Raw genomic sequence first — 16,888 nt, forward strand, 5'->3', positions numbered from 1 at the left:
CGCTTCTATGACTTGACGTCCAAGGTGCAACTCTTCCCAAAAGAGTGCAAACCCTCACATACTCCTCTATATCACACTGGTTTCCATTCACTTCCCCTCCCTGCTCTCTACCATTTCTCTCCCTTTACTCTCCTGTCATTAATAAAGTAGAGATTAGATCAGGATATATAACTCTGTCTCTTGTACGGAGTGTATCAGTTAATCTGGCTGTTCTGGCTCTCAGGTACAGGGGACGGGGAGGTGCAGTGTGCTTCTGTGTATAATGCTCACATTTATTAAAACGCAATATTTCTCCTTCTGTAATTTCCTTCTCATCGGGGTTAAAATGCAATTTTGCAGTCTCCATCAGGGATTAGATTTATTTGAAGTAACTCAGTTGTCTAGACATATTTATGGAGTTCTTAATTCTGTTCAATTATCTTTTATATTTTGTGTCTGTGTGTGTCTGTGAGTGGTTAATAATGCCCATAATTGTTATTTGTGACTACATCACCTTTGGGTCGGGTATATTAGCAGACAGTCTTTAGCAGCATTTTCTTCATTAACTCAAGACTTCTCTCTTGAGCACAATTGAGACATGATGCCTAGACTCTCCAACTCTAGTGCTGAGTACTGGAGTGCTGTATTTATGAGTCCCTAAAAGGTATTCAGAGCCAATGTTTCAGACCATGAATGCTTTCACATGTTTGCATTTAAATGAGTGTGTTTTGAATGTGGAATGTGAGCTAAAAGGGTTTTCTGATGTCTTCCCCTAATCCATGTCTAATGCATTGACTGCAGTGTGTTTCTGTTTTGTACACAGCACTGTTTGCTTAATGTATTTTACAAGAGCTCTATCATCATACGTGAAGGAGCTCCATTTGAATTCCCCAACCCCCACAGAGCCCCCTCCCTTCATGCCTCCCCTGTGCTGCTCCTCCTCCATCCCCCTCTCCTCACATCATTGACCTTGGGCTCTGCTCTCTGCTGAGGCCTGCCATTGAGGATGGGGAATATGCATTATGATTCTGCTTGCACCGCTAAAGGACAAGGTGACACATCAAGTAATCGATAGTCTGCACATTCCGTCAGAATCCCTGTGATTCTATTCTCATAGTAGCCATTAGCCAAGCAAGGTTGATTGTTGTGGTAATAGTAATGTGACTTGTATGCTGGCTAATCTGTACATTGCTAGTATCAGTATCTAGTATAAGTATCTAGTATCTATTTACCCATTAAGAGTGCCAAGTGAAGAGGTACATATATGTAAAATGTTAGTGTGTGTGTGTGTGTGTGTGTGTGTGTGTGTGTGTGTGTGTGTGTGTGTGCTTTCACTGGACTTCATTTTAATCCTCCACATGGGATAATAGTAATTTACCTTCCAAAAATACATTCCTTCTTGTCTGTGTAAACATAAGGATGAGATGGAAGGAAAAGTAATGTGGAAAAGAGCAAGCCAGGATGTAAGGACAACACAAATGAAGGGGGAGGGCAGATGATTGGGAGAACAAATGATCCAGACAGAGAGAGAGGCAGAGGCAGAGGCAGAGGCTGAGGCTGAGGCAGAGAGAGAGGCAGAGACAGAGAGAGAGAGAGAGGCAGAGGCTGAGGCAGAGGCAGAGGCAGAGGCAGAGGCAGGCAGAGAGAGAGCTAGACAGAGGGGGAGAGACTGAAGCATATGAAGCGTGCATGAGCAGAGATGGGGAAAGGAGCCGTCCCTGGGGAGAGCCGATAGCAGCGCAATACTGATAGCTGACCACTGCCAAGCCACCCAGCTGACTGATTTTAATGCATGATCTTTGCCTGGTGTTGCCAGACACAAATACAGACATGCGCGTGCACACACACACACACACACGCACACACTCACACACGCACACACGCACACACACACACACACACACACACACACACACACACACAGCTACATGCACAGACTAACACAAACATGCACAGAGAGAGAGAGAGAGAGAGAGAGAGAGAGAGAGAGAGAGAGAGAGAGAGAGAGAGAGAGAGAGAGTACTATACACAAATAACACAGCACACCCATGTTTAAGGTGTTGTTTTGTGAGGTGAACAGAACAACAAATCTTTAACACACCTAATAGTAAACCTACAGACCCTACAAATATCATATCCAAGCATCCCACCCTCTCCACTAGCTTCAGAGGTCAGTGTTACAGGTTATTGTGATGTGATAACTGTTACGCTAATGGCTCTTAGGGCTTTTTTTCACCCCCAGAGGTTTAACTTCTTTACTGTCTGGTCACCTTTGTCTCCTTAGCGATTGCAATTTTACCTCCGGGGAATGGCACTGTCAGGCACATGCTCATTATATAAGCAGCATTCAGGCAAAGAGGGTGGGGTGCTTCCCCGTGTAGCACATGTGAGTGGCTTGCTATCTCACACTTGGAACAGTAAAAACCCGACATCATCATGTCATCTGTAGGTCCATCTCATTTTAAATGCTACAGCTGCAGATATTCTGACATGCTAAATTTAGGTCTTACCTTGTGGCCTTGTGGCAACAAGCCAGGCTGCTGTAGTAGATTCCGGAATCACTCCCATCCGCTCTTGTTTGTCTCCAACACGTTTGGGTTGTGTCCCTCCCGAATGCTCCCTCTGTGATTGTTGGCCTCCCTCTTCACTCACCCTGGGGTCCTCAGGATGTTGAGGAAGATTAACTGCTGGCTGGGTTACTTGTTTGATACCTTTTACTTGGGTTGTAGGAGAGCTTGTGATGACAGGCATTGTTCGTGGCATAGTTTGTACAGAGGGAGTTGGCAGATCTGGTTGTATTGATGATGACGATTCAGATTGGTAGTTTGGGGTTGGATAACTTTGATGACCATGGGTCATGCTTTTGTCAGTAGTTTCACCATTGGAAGTTAATTGTGTGAATGTCCAGTTTTCTTGGTGGTGTGTTTCAGATGTTCTTTGGAGGACCTCTTTCTGGCTTGTGTTGCTTGGGGGCCATAAATCCAAGTCAAAGCTGATGTCAGGACGTGGGTCAAGAGCAGGTTTCTTTTTAACTGTTGGTTGTCTGGTCCTGAGCAAAGTGGAAGGAGACTTTGTTCCTGTGAGATAAGACATTGTACCTTGTGCAGGGATGCTGTATGGAGTTTTCTGTAGCGAGGTTGTCTGGATTGGCTGATATGAGGGAGAGTCAGTCCAATCTGACCTTTCTTTAGGACCTGGGGCAGTGCTTGTGGAAATGGGCCCATCATTGAAATGACTGGTATCTGAAAGTTTGTATGTCCCATTGTAATTATCTGGGAAAGAGTTAGGCTCTGCTTTTGGGGGAATAGGGGTCACAGTTCCTGTGTGCCAGGGCCATGGAACATGAGGGGTGCCCTGACTGGGACTTGGCGTGGAGGTATCATTTGTAGAGACCTCTGGGTTTGGGGCTTTGCGTGTGTTAACAAGATCCCACGGATTGAAGGGCAGGAGTGAGGCTGGTTTCACCGCTGCAATACTATTTCTTACAGTTTCCAAAGGGTTCCAAAAACTAGTCCCCTTCTTGTCAGAGTTCTTCTGTGGTGGTGCTGTAATCTGATCACTGTCTCTGTAAAATGACCAACCATGAAGAGGGCCGGGAAGGGAGCAAGAAATGCAAAGCAGTAATGTCAGATGAAAGAGAAGCATACTGTCCCTTTCTACTGGTGTCGTCCAGCAGTCACATATTGCCTTCCATTCTCCAGTAAGCCTTCAAGGCTTGCTGGGCCGTTCCTACAGAGTGACCTAAAAGAAAGAGAGAGAAGAGTCTGCGACAGCCAATATTATGGGAATTACCTGACATGCAACAAAGAGGACAAATGCACTAGTTAGATCAGTGACCACTGAGCAGCTGGCGAAGCTTTAGTATTGTTTTCCCTTTCGATATGTGAACAAAAATGGGTCCTACATGTTGTGGCTGGGTGAAAAAAGGGGTGACATTGTTCCATGGGAACAGGGTCTGTCTTTGTTGGGGGGAGGGGTTCTGGGGGCACGAGGGTAATTTGGTAGTTCAAAGCCAATGCACCGTTGCCTCAGTGAGGAGATTGGAGCTGCAATGGAATTTCCTTTAGAGAAGAACCTGTATAGTGAGCAGAGCCTCTGACTCGGACTGCACGCCCATCCCCCAATTCTTTTATTCTGTTCACATTTCATTTGTTCTTTAAACAGGGATAAACTGCCTGTATTACCCTGCTGTGGATCATTTGGATGCTATCTTTAAACAACCAGCTGAGTGCTCTAAATCCCTCGCTCACTCTATCAATTCTACCTTTTGTGTGCTGTCGCTCCCTCTCTCTGTCTCACTCCAACAACACTAAATAGCTTCCTGGGTGGGATTAAATCCATTGTCAATAATCTATAATTTGGCATTATACCCACACCAGGATTAACATGTCCCAAGAGAGACTAGTCTTCTTCTTCTGTGGAGGAGCCAATCTATCATAAAGTTACGTGTACCTGATAACTGTCTGAACCCACTATAACCAGGATACAAACACCATTACATTATGATTACTAATTGAATTGACTCTCTTTACAATTACTTTAATATCATTTTATTTTATTTATGAGTTGTTACTGTGTCAGAATTCACATTTTCATACGTCACATTTTGAAATGTAATATAATGACAAAAACAAAGCAGATAAATCTGTGATCTGTCCTGCAGTTTCTACAAAGCATCAGGTACTTCTTTCCCAGGCATCAAAATCTTATATCAGACCTGGTGGATTTTTGCCCATTAGTGACATGCCATTTCTGGTCCACCGTTATCTTTAACTTGGTAACCATATCGACAAAATAGCATAAAATACCAACAAAATGAACATGTTAAGTATAAATTAAATAATCTGCAAAACAGTGTAACCCCTCAGTGGAGTACCCATATACCGATGAGCAAAACCCCAGTTGACTGCCAGATCTACTTCCAGTGGGCTGACAGGTCCACTGGCCTCTTGCTGTCTGGGTCATAAGTGACAGTTATATCAGAATACTGCAACTTCTGTAGTTGCATGCATTCACTGGGATCAGTAGGGATCAGGTATGCATTGACTGGGGAATGCCTAGTTACTTCATCTGGTTCCTCCATACTTTTTTAACAGAGCAACCAAACTAAATGTAACACATATCTGTTAATGGGAGGAAACCATTCCCATACAAGACCAGTGCTGATCAGTCCTCCCTACATGCACTTCTACTGTTCTTTTTCCCCATTGCTCTTCACTTCATATTCAGTTAGGAACACAGAAGAAAGGGAGAGATGCTTTGTTTTTCTGTTTGTTTTGTTAGTTTGAATAATGTATTCTTCTGTTGTAGCTATGCTAATGTAATGTTAGTTAAAGTTAAATACAGTAAACAAATACAGTATGTCAACACATACACTTACATTTTTTTTTACTTATCTCCATCATTCATATGACTGACTTGGCAATACAAGTGGTTTATTTGTCATGCAAATATAGCATTTTAAGTGGGAGTGTGTGTGTGTGTGTGTGTGTGTGTGTGTGTGTGTGTGTGTGTGTGTGTGAGAGAGAGAGAGAGAGAGAGAGAGAGAGAGAGAGAGAGACCTATCTGAGCACTTCTAAACCTATTACCAGTGTTACAGTAGTGGCTTAGTTCTTACTGTAGTTATCTCCGATAGGGATTCTTTGTGTTACTTGCCATTCACACACGTTAAATATCCATACACTATTAAAATCCTTTTCTTTTTATCCACTGATAATTACACCAGCCTCTTCAACATGATGAGCTCAGCGTTGTCAATTAGAACTTTTAACTTAAAACAGTTATTACATGTCAGATGTTATTTACTTTCAATTTACTTTCGACTCAAACATTTCATCGATGTGAAGTTAGTTGTTTATTTAAGTGTCCTTACATAGAGGTTGTTTCTTATTTTTTGAATGTCAAATGATGGTAATGGGTTCACCTACAGGTTGTGCTCTCTGTGTAGATGTGTATCAGTTGATGGATTCAGGGCACAACGTGCCACAGTCGATTGTCCTTTGCAGCTATTGATTGCTGTCATGTGTCCTGGTTTACCTTCTGCTTATTCTCTCTACAGAACAGGAACCATTGATGAGGGTTCAAACTGTTGATCAGTTGCTGCTCATTACTGTCATAGAATTGCTCTACAACCAATCAATATTCGTGTTTAGACATATTGGGACCACCTGTTGTCAACAAAAAGAAAACAATATCCAGCCAAGTTCATTCCAGCTGATTCATAATGTCTCATTATATCCCCTGTGTCATAATGTACTTCCACCTCTCACCACTACTGATATTCATCACAGAGATTCAATTATGTTTGGCTGTGAACATCCAATTATTTACATGCTGTATTAATGTTTGAGTTAGGCCTTCAGTTAGTGACTCAAAAGGACCAGCTCACCCAATCAGATTAATGGTGTACCTGCTGCATACGTCATATTGTCTGCAGGAGCAGAATGATTTTTTTTATTATTATTAATCTGCCATGCTTTCAAATTTGTATCCAAACACCCTCAGGATACATTTCTACCACACAACGTTCAACATACAACCTAATTCTTACACCAGTGGCATGATTTCAAATTGCTTTCACCATGGAAACAGAACCTATTATAAACACTGACATACATGTACAGACCCAGAGAGCAGCACCAGCTCTCTCTCTACCTCTCTCCCTCCCTCTCTCTCTCTCTCTCTCTCTCACACACACACACACACACACATTCTATCACATTCTATCTCTGACATACACATATAGGAACAGACCCTATTTATAGATGGTCAAAAATATTCTCCCTTCCAGATTAACAAACCCTCATCAGCAGCTAGATTACACCCGTAGCAGCGTGGGGAGATGGTTGAGCCAGTGAGAGCAGAGGCACCAGCTCCACTCTGTCTGTGTATGTGCGGAAACGTGCCGTCCACAGCTGCATACAGCGTTTGCACATACAGCATCCCCATTCTACCTGAGGACGATCCCTTTGCCCTGCACCATCAGCGTTGTCAATCAAGTGTGATGCACGTACCTGTCCTCAGAGATGTAGACTGCTGAATCTGTAATCCAGTAAAGCCTTGAGATGCGGCTGGAAAAGTCTCTCGCTCTCTATCTGTGTGCGGGAGAGTGATTCTGTGCAGTCGCTCCAGAAACGGCTCCCTCCCTCTCTTGCTGCTGCCTCTGCCAGTCTGCCTTATTCTCTCCCTCCCTACCTCCCTCCCCCTCTCTCTCTCTCCCCCTCTCTCTCTCTCTCTCTCTCCCTCCCTACCTCCCTCCCCCCTCTCTCTCTCTCTCTCTCTCTCTCCCTACCTCCCTCCCCCTCTCTCTCTCTCTCTCTCTCTCTCTCTCCCTCCCTACCTCCCTCCCCTCTCTCTCTCTCTCTCTCTCTCCCTCTCTCTCTCTCTCTCTCTCTCTCTCTCTCTCCCATTCCTACTCATTCTCATGCTGGCTTCCTCGGCTGTTGCCCGTGCTGTTTCTCCATCCCATTCTCTCTCCCCCCTCCCCTCTGTCCCCTCCGCTCTCTCTGACCACCCCTCACCCCCCTGTATCGCTGCTTTAGTGTGCAGCCCAGACCCACAATGTCCGTGGTCACACCTCAGTGAGCAGATTGTTCCTGGGTAGGATCTGTTTGCATTATGAATGCTGGGGAACAGAGTCACATTAGTCAGGATGGGTAAGACACTTGTCTGCACTCAAACCTATCACTACAGAACACCAAACAACTTACCAACGTGACAACTATTCACATATATTCTGCATGTCTGCAACATCATCTTGTCACATGGTTTGCCATGCTGAATCAACTCTCTCTCTCTCTCTCTCTCTCTCTCTCTCTCTCTCTCTCACACACACACACACACACACACAAACAAATACATCGACAGAGAGAATGTTTGTGTGTGTGTGTGTGTGAGAGAGAGAGAGACAGAAAGAGGTGGTTGGTTATGCTGAATCAACATAACACACATACAACACACATATTGAGAGAGAGGGGGGGGGGGGGAGAACACAGTGTTTGACCCTTCACATATTCCCCTTTCCCTTTCACAGCTGTACCATGGTGACTTTTGCCATGCAAAGTTATTGTTGATTAGGCGCCAGTCTATGATCCAGTCTGCAACACAAATATGACATTGTGTGCGGGGCAAAAGGAACATTCCAGCCCTGATTGCTCCTATGATCCAGAGCCATTCTCTACATTTAGAAACAATCACAATGGACCTTGCCCAAGGAAACGTCATTTCCTGATATCTGCTGACGGCTCTTGTTGGATTCCCCTTGCGCTACCTCCAGTGGATTGCAGAGAGACTGATCTTCACTCCAGCTCAGATTTGACCTTATTCTCCCCAAACCAGAGTCAGAATATCTAACTAGATGAGTAACAGTGGGGTAAGTCTCACCAAGCCTGTCAGACTGACATCAAAATATCATCTACCTCATTTGATTTGTTCATTTTAGTGACTAAATAGAATGTAAACTTTTATTTTCTGATCAAAGTATTATAGTAAAACAATTTAATATAACTTTATTTCAATGTTATGGTAGCATGATCCAGAATAATTCTCATTACCAATACGGTAAATGACAAAGGGATACCATTAATAAAAAATAATTAGCTGATTTGTTTTTCATTTACACAAATAAGTATATTAAATGAACATGAATGAATGAATGTTCGGTGTTTGGTGTTTTAAGCCCCCAACATTGTCTTCCAGACAGCGCTGCATGGAAGGCACTAGGGTTAGGGCTGGGTTAGGGTTAAGGTTAGGGTTAGGTGCCTAGAAGTTGACAGTCGCAGAGCTGCCTTGAAGTCGACAGTGGGGGCTTAAAACACCATCAAGCATGCAGTTCATCAAAATTATTGTTTTATATATTTTTAATTCCATTAACTCTCATTACCGAAATACCACAGCATATCGGTAATGATAATCTACAGTATAATAGAATAAAGATTCTATGACATTAACACAAATATCATGATGTGAGAGAAGAGAGAACAACTGAACTTGATTCCATTCTAAACCTTTTGTCCCAAGTGAAGCAGGGTCTGCTTGTTCATTTAAAGGAACAGTGTAGTCTTTATAGTCCCAATACGGTAATGAGGAACAATTAGTGTGGACACAATAGTTTTACAATAAATGTAATATTTCCTTTTGCAAAATACCATAAATATAAATGTTAACCATAAATATAGACATTTTTACAAAACTTTGCATAATCTTAAAATCTAAAAATGACTTTTCATGAAAATAAAACAAAAAATAGGATAACGGATCCGGACACATTTTGGTAATGAGAATTCACTTTTTGGTTAAATTGCTATTAAATTGTAGCATGGCTAATGCCAGACCTCATCTCAATCTACAACACTGAGATTTGGGGTCTGGGAACCACACATTAATTTTTTCGTATTTGAGGTGTGGTTTACGAATGCCCAGAGCCATTTATTGGGCGCTACGAAGGTCCCAAATGCACCTGTAGGTAGCTCAATCGTATCAATTATACCAGATGGCGTATGTAGAGCGACAGAAATTCGACGAGGAAGAAGACGATGGGTCAGAGATTTAGCCTTAACCACTAAGAGGGCTAGCTGATATAGTACAGAGCACTACGTTAAGCAACGCTTCCATGGCACTATTGACAAGACGGTGCTGTGCTGAGCACATTAAGAATTGTGCCAGTAGCATCGGCAGTTCGAATCCGGCTTGATGCTTCGGCTGCCGTTGCGGCCGGTGTCACGCGTTCTCCCGTTATACGCTGTCCGGTGGTCAGCGGCCCGTTCGCGAGTGCAGGCCGCCACGCGAAATCTTATGAAGCCAAGTGCGTGACTGTTTGTAACTGTTTGCTTTCTGTTTGTTGTGCTTTTTTACTGAGGGCATTCATATTAATCATTGATATCAATTGCAACACCCAGAGGAATAAAAATCAATTTTACGAAAAAGGAGGACGCCGCTGAGCGGCGGACTTTGACCTACACGCGCCGCTGAGCGGCGGACTTTGACCTACACGCGCCGCTGAGCTGCGGACTTTGACCTACACGCGCCGCTGAGCGGCGGACTTTGACCTACACGCGCCGCTGAGCTGCGGACTTTGACCTAGACGCGCCGCTGAGCGGCGGACTTTGACCTACACGCGCCGCTGAGCGGCGGACTTTGACCTACACCCAATAGCCAGCGTCACGAGACTCTAATAATGTATATAATACAGAGCAATACATTAAGCAGCGCCTCTGTGGCACTATTGAGAAGACGGTGGGCCAATTTGGTGTGAATATCGCCAATTTGGTGTGAATACACATTACACACACACAAGGGAAATTTTCTCTCGTTGTTGAGTAGCCTGATGGTACGCACAGTGCGTACGGACGTACACCGGCAGGCGCGCCTGGATAGGTGTGTAGATTTGAACAAAAGGTGGTTTGCTTCTTAACGGGAGCATTTACTGCCTGAAATTTTCAATTTTGTTGACCGTGAGTTTGGTGCTGGGCTGGTGTGTGCCCTATTTCCAGCACATCAACAGTTAGACAGAGAATTCTCATCGCAAAATCAAAATTCCACTGGAGCTCCAAGCGGATTTGTAGGCTACACTCTACTCTCAACCTTACAACACTGTTTACAGCTCTTCGAGTCACAGTACAATGTCACAGTACAATGTCACAGTACATAGCTAATTTAGATACACATATGGGGTGGGTGCTCGTGTTTCTTTAGGAATCAGCTGCCTTGGTTTGTATAGAAATGAATATTAAGTGACACGTAAAAGGGGGGAAATATGTAGCTTTAAGCCTCATATGCAACCTTAAAACTATCAAAATTGTTAATAGGAGGTATACCAAGTTCTGAAATACTATTTTAGATGAGGTAATAATATGCGAGTGTAGGTTCAGTGGGTATACATTAATGTTCTGAACAACTCCTTTCATTACAATTTATTTATTTCAGCACTATTCATTTTTTAGCATCTGGTAGAATTGATCTTTGACTTTGTTATTAAGCAGCAGAGATATACCACAAACACTGTTTGTTAAAGAACAATAAAATTATGTAATAATATGTGGGTGAAAGGTCAATCTGGACACCATATGTTTGATGCATTTCATCAAGTGCATCCATCTCATACTGGACTTGATCTGGGTTTGTTGGGCCAGCATCCAACATAGGGTTGTGTGTAGGGCATGGGTAACAGGCACTCATAATAGACTATGAGGGAATAGGCTGTTTACTCCATTTTGCCCCAAAGGATATGAAACAACTAAGAATAGCTGCTTGTACTACTGATAAAGTAGTTTTGTCCAAGGAAACAATGGTCCTTAACTGTCCACATTAACAATGGCATCTCCAAATGTTTCTAAGAATATCACAATCTATACTTAGTATCTGAAAAGCTAAATATCTTTACTTTTTACCATTGTTCAAAGAAGGGATATCTTAATTAATCTTGAAATATCTTAATTTCTATTGTGGAATCTATAAGATAGACAGGTGAACACAAACACAAGTATATATTTAATAAACACCACCAAACCCATTCATTTGATTTTAATACAAAGGGAAAAGCATACTAGTGCACAATGTAAATATACAGCATTCTTGAGTAAAAAGACAAGTTCAGTAAACATCAAAACATCTTTTTCTTTGACATCCCATAAATTGAAGAATACAAACCAAGGGATTTTAAACCATTCCACTTCACAAAATCTCTTCAGAATATCCAGATTTCTAGGTGGCTCTTTTTGGTGGAAATAGACTGAGATGGCCATGGCAGAAACTTGATTTTGTGTTCAGTAAACCATTGCTGTGTGACCCAATACATGTTTTGGATCATTGACCTGCAAGATGGTCGAATCATGAGTTTTAAAATGTCAAAGTATTTCATGGAGTTCATATCATGCATTCTAATCACATTCCCTGAGCCTTTGGAATAAAAACCCCACAACATCACAAATACTCCATCAAACTTATCAGAAGGCATGGGATTCCTTAGAATCATCCTTCACCATGAACACCAAACCCACTTTTAGTATTTACTGAGCTTTATGTCTACAGTATACCAGTGAAACAACAAATGTATTAGTGCTTTGAATTCATTGACACTCGCAATTAACTTAGAGAAAGAAAAAAGAAAAAAGGAATTTGCATCCCTTCAAGGTTGGATAAATATATACTGTATATATATATATATATATATATATTAAATATATTTGTTTAGTGTAGTGTGTCTGTCAATATACTGTACATAACTTCAGCTGTTCACTCCACCCACAGGAGAGAACATCTCTTTCATCTGTCTCTCTTGTGTGCATCCCAAGGCAGTCAAGATTCCTCCATCCTGCTCCTAGGATTAAAGGCAGTCAAGATTCCTCCATCCTGCTCCTAGGATTAAACGTTTTTAGCCTGTTCAAAATATATTCTGAGGAAGACCAAATCCATGTTTCTGGATGAAGTACACTGATGCATGGTTGTGTTACAGTACATGTCTTATTTTTCACATGATCAGTGTGCTCCTACGCATGTGCCTGTGAGGAAAGACGGGTGAGGGTTTGCTGTATCTCTAACGCATGTTTGAAATGAGCACGCCTACACATGTGTGAAAGGGCATTTTCCCATCCCAGTTCCCGCTCTGAATCTGTTCATTCTCCACTGCGTGGGCAAGGGAATCTGTTATTATGCGCTATAACTACCCGAGGACTGCCACTGATGTTTGCCAACATGTGCTAGTGAGCAGGGTGGGGTGACCTTGATGCCTAGGGGTGATTTACACATTGAAGCCTCCGATCCACTCACAAGCAAACCCACAACCACTGGATGAGCAAGTGTACCTTCTATACAGTGTCTTAACTTGGTAAGAAAGTAAATACAGAGTAGTATGTCAATGATCAGGTTAATGTAATGTTTGGATTAAGGCATTTGTCCATTGGAATAAGCATGATTAACACAACACGTAAGATTCATTTGAATCGTGATTAGAAAATGTTTCGGTTGTATGTGTGAACTGAGCCAATGTGGTCAAGTCAGTGGAGTGTCCCAAAGAGAGATGGGCATTCTGAGTGTGTGAGAGAGGGTTGACAACAAGCCATACACAAGCTAAACAATAGTCAAGGAAAGCAACAATGGGCAAGGACTGGGTCAGTTCCAATGATGGGGACAGTGGTGGGTAGGTAGGTAGAGATGCCTTGAACAGATCTATATGGGTGTCTGGCTGCAATGCCTACACAAATATCATCTACAACAGAGGAAACATATGTCATTCTCAGCCTTCATAAACACACATGCCTTCATACACACACACACACACACACACACACACGCATGCACGGACACACACAGACACACACACACACACAAACACCCACACACGCACACACACAAGCACACACACACAAACACACACACACACACATGCACGCAAGCAAGCACACACACACAAACAGACACACACACGCACGCACACGCACACACACTCATACACACATACACATCATTCTCATAGCAAACAATGAGTTTCTATAGCAACAACAACCCTAGCAGCAAAGAAAGATGGTGAACACTAAGGGAAGTACAACGGAGAGGAGAGAGGAGAGTGACCAAGGAGACAATGCTTGATTGAGATGCTAAATAAGACCATCAGGGACAAGAAGAGGAGAAGGACAAAGGAAATGTCATATTAGACACCAAAGACACACACACATGCAAATATACTCATTCACCACAGAATTTCTGTCTATGTATGATACACATGCAGAAATAGCCACACAGTTGACTACCAAAAAGTCATGATTGAACTCTACCACCACCCTGTGGTTTGGAATGGAACAGGCAAAACTTTTTTTTCAAAACCACTCAACTATTTCAATTTCTATCTACCATATGTACGTAACACATTTATGCATCTTAGTGGAAAGTCCCCTAAATGTTAAATATAACACACACAGGATTTTGACAACCCACTCCCTTAAAGTAAACTGAGAATCTATGACATCAAATTGACCAGTCTCTGTGTTGGACAGTCTCGGTGAAGCAGTCACCAGACACAGCGCCCACTGGGTGTTTCCATGTCAGAATCTTTTCCATTTCCATTTCATCACTGTGTTCCCTTTATCACACGTCATCCCCATTTATAATGGATTGGCTCTTTTCCCATATTTTACCCAAGAAGGTGTTTCCCTCCTATACTGCTGCTAAGCACTGTGACTTCCTCACCGATGGCTTAGACTGGACTTAGAGAGCTTTGGGTCTCAGTTTAACTGACCTCAGTCCATCAGAATTTGGTAAGGATGAACATAATATTGTAACACAGTATATATTAAAAGAAATTGTAACAATGTTTCATGAAAAAACATCCTATGAGCCTACAGATAAAGTAGAATAGAAAATTATTTTGGATTTCTGTTCTGTTTTTACTCCCATTTACTGACTCCATGACGGCATGGCCTCGCTGTCTGGTTGCATCAATTCAATCGAATTGTACTTCCTGTTAAATGGGTGTTGGGTTGGTAAATAATGGTAGGACTGTATGAGGAATGATGTATTAAAGATGGGTGTCTCACTGGGGTGTCAACAGGGCCGGCCCGAGGCATAAGCGAACTAAGCGGCTGCTTGGGGCCCCCTTGCCACCAGGGGGCCCCCAATCGAGTTTCTTTCTTTTTTTTTTACATAATAAATAACGTAAACAAGTGACATCAATGAATGAATTAATGAAACAATTAATACAAATTCTGATTTCATGATCAATATGCCTGCCTACCTCTACTGTGTCTGCCAGCCTTTGAGTCACGCGCATAAACTAGACACCTCGGGTGCATAGACAATTCGTGCAGACACTGCATCAAGTTAAAAAATCGGAAGAGACGGTAATGTTAAGAAAAGTCACAAAAAAGGACGTATCCCTCTGGTGCCGAAAACAGTAAGAAGAAAATGACAGAGGAGGAGAAAAACGAGCAAGATGCATGACAGATACAAGTATGGTATGTTTGCATGATATTATTTACAGTATGTTTTGTGCTTGAGGCAGCTAGCTAGCTGTCATGATCTAATATAAGCCATCACCAGAGCTAAATCCCCGCCATCAACAGAGAAATGTCTCCCATTAATATATATTTATCTAGGTGTATTTCAGATGTCAAGGATATTGGGATTGTTTTGGATGTTTAATCAAGCATGTACCCTAGCCATAGGTGGGCTTATGTTGTAAATTAAAGTTAGCTATCGATAGCTGACTGAAGTGGACATTAGCACTACAGTAGCTACATGAAAACGTACTGTAGCTGAAGGCAAATTTACCACAGAGGGATTGTTTCTGATTTCGCACCTGAAAGTGTTGATAGTTTATTACTGTTCTATAATATGTGACATAGTGGTAAGTCTGATAGCAACAGCAGGCTAAGCCCAGGCTCCCAGTCCCAACCCCAACCCACTGACTAGCGTGACTCTGGCCATCGGTAACGTTCCAGCTTCATAGGCAAAGATGGAACAGTATGTGCGCTCTTCTCTAAGATCTTTGGAGAGAGATGGTAGTGTTTGAGAAAATATACCATGTTGGGTGGGGAGACTTCTGTGATGAAAATAGACTTACATTTGATTAAGATAGTGGCAAGTGATGTAGCGGTGCTACCCTAATATTTAGGCTGCAGTAGATCACCATGTTAAGCGTTCACCATACTGCAATTAAGTATACTTTTGATTATGCCTCATTTGCCAATAGAATATGAATTGTTACATGTGGAATTGCTTGTTGATGAGTGTAAGTAATGATAGCAAAAAAAAATAAAAAATCAGAGACACTGTTGAAATACTTTGGAGCACATCTCTATCTCTACCTAACTCTACCTCATCAAGTGTCTGCCTCCATGGCTGATGACACAGAAGGTGAGGTTTTCTTGATGGCAAATGGTTACATACTGTAGCCTGTTAATATGACATGACACATTTAACATAGTTTTTGTTTTATTTATTTATGTATTTATTTAATCATTGCAGGTTCGTCCACTGCAGAGTTGCAGATACCTGAAAGCCAGGAACGAAGTAGGAATAAGTATCTATTTTTTGGGACATTTTATTTTTGATTATTAATGTATGTCTATTTTGGTTTTATTTTGTAGTTGAAGATTGCTCATTTAATGCACATTTGCAGATCTGTTCTGCAAATCTGTTGAAAAACAAGTCATTAAACGGATGTACTTGTTTACAACAAATACAAATGCTGTTGTATTTTGTTATTTGTCAATTCAACTTCAGTAAACCACCCTTAGTGCTTCACTTTGAATATGAATGTTTTAAATAAATCTGTAAATAATAAATAAATTAGTACCCTCTAAGATTAAAAGGTGACAGGGTTGGTGTAAATAACAACTAATACATTGGTTTACCAAGCACATGGGGCCAGAAGTCTAGAGCGGAGCCCCAAAACATTTTTGGCATGAGAGCAAGGATGGATTACTGAATGAGCCTACCGAGTCCTTATGCATCTGTGTCCAGGGGGACAGTAGTTCATAATCAGTCACTGTATTAATACATAACCTCACTGTATTAATTTATAATATGACATTATAGTGTGAAGTTGTCAATTATCGCCAAGCACAGGTGACTCTGCGTTGTGGGAGGGGGCCCCCGAATCAAATTCTGCTTAGGGCCCCCAAAAGGCTCGGGCCGGCACTGGGTGTCAATCAGAACACAAAAGAGTCGATGCAATTCAATCCAGCACTTTACTTGAGGTGTTGAAGAATCTACACAGCACAGCAAGCACAATAAGGTACACTGGTTGTTATGTTCCAATAGCTATGTGTATCTAGTTAAATCTGTTTCCGTGTATCTGTGTGTGTATGTGTGGTCTGGAATAAACAAGAATAAACAAGAAATAATGTGTCTGTTAATTTCCCATTCTAAAGTTACATAAACATTGGCATCACATACATTGCATTAATACAATATA

The 16,888-nt window shown here is 42.0% G+C and overlaps 1 protein-coding gene across 1 annotated transcript in view; it reads right to left on the bottom strand.

Annotated features, from left to right (window-relative positions):
* Positions 1-7,143, bottom strand: part of prrt4b (proline rich transmembrane protein 4b) — a 17,094-nt gene extending 9,951 nt beyond the window's left edge. Inside the window, exons 1-2 of the mRNA XM_042078668.1 lie at positions 6,993-7,143; positions 2,490-3,720 (exon numbers count right to left, since the gene is read on the bottom strand). Of these exons, the coding sequence (XP_041934602.1) occupies positions 2,490-3,624 (1,135 nt within the window). The 5' untranslated portion in view covers positions 3,625-3,720; positions 6,993-7,143. The remainder of the gene's footprint in view (positions 1-2,489; positions 3,721-6,992) is intronic.
* Between the last annotated feature and the right edge of the window lie 9,745 nt (positions 7,144-16,888).

Source organism: Alosa sapidissima, chromosome 22 (assembly GCF_018492685.1).
Source record: "Alosa sapidissima isolate fAloSap1 chromosome 22, fAloSap1.pri, whole genome shotgun sequence".
NCBI lineage: Eukaryota > Metazoa > Chordata > Actinopteri > Clupeiformes > Clupeidae > Alosa > Alosa sapidissima.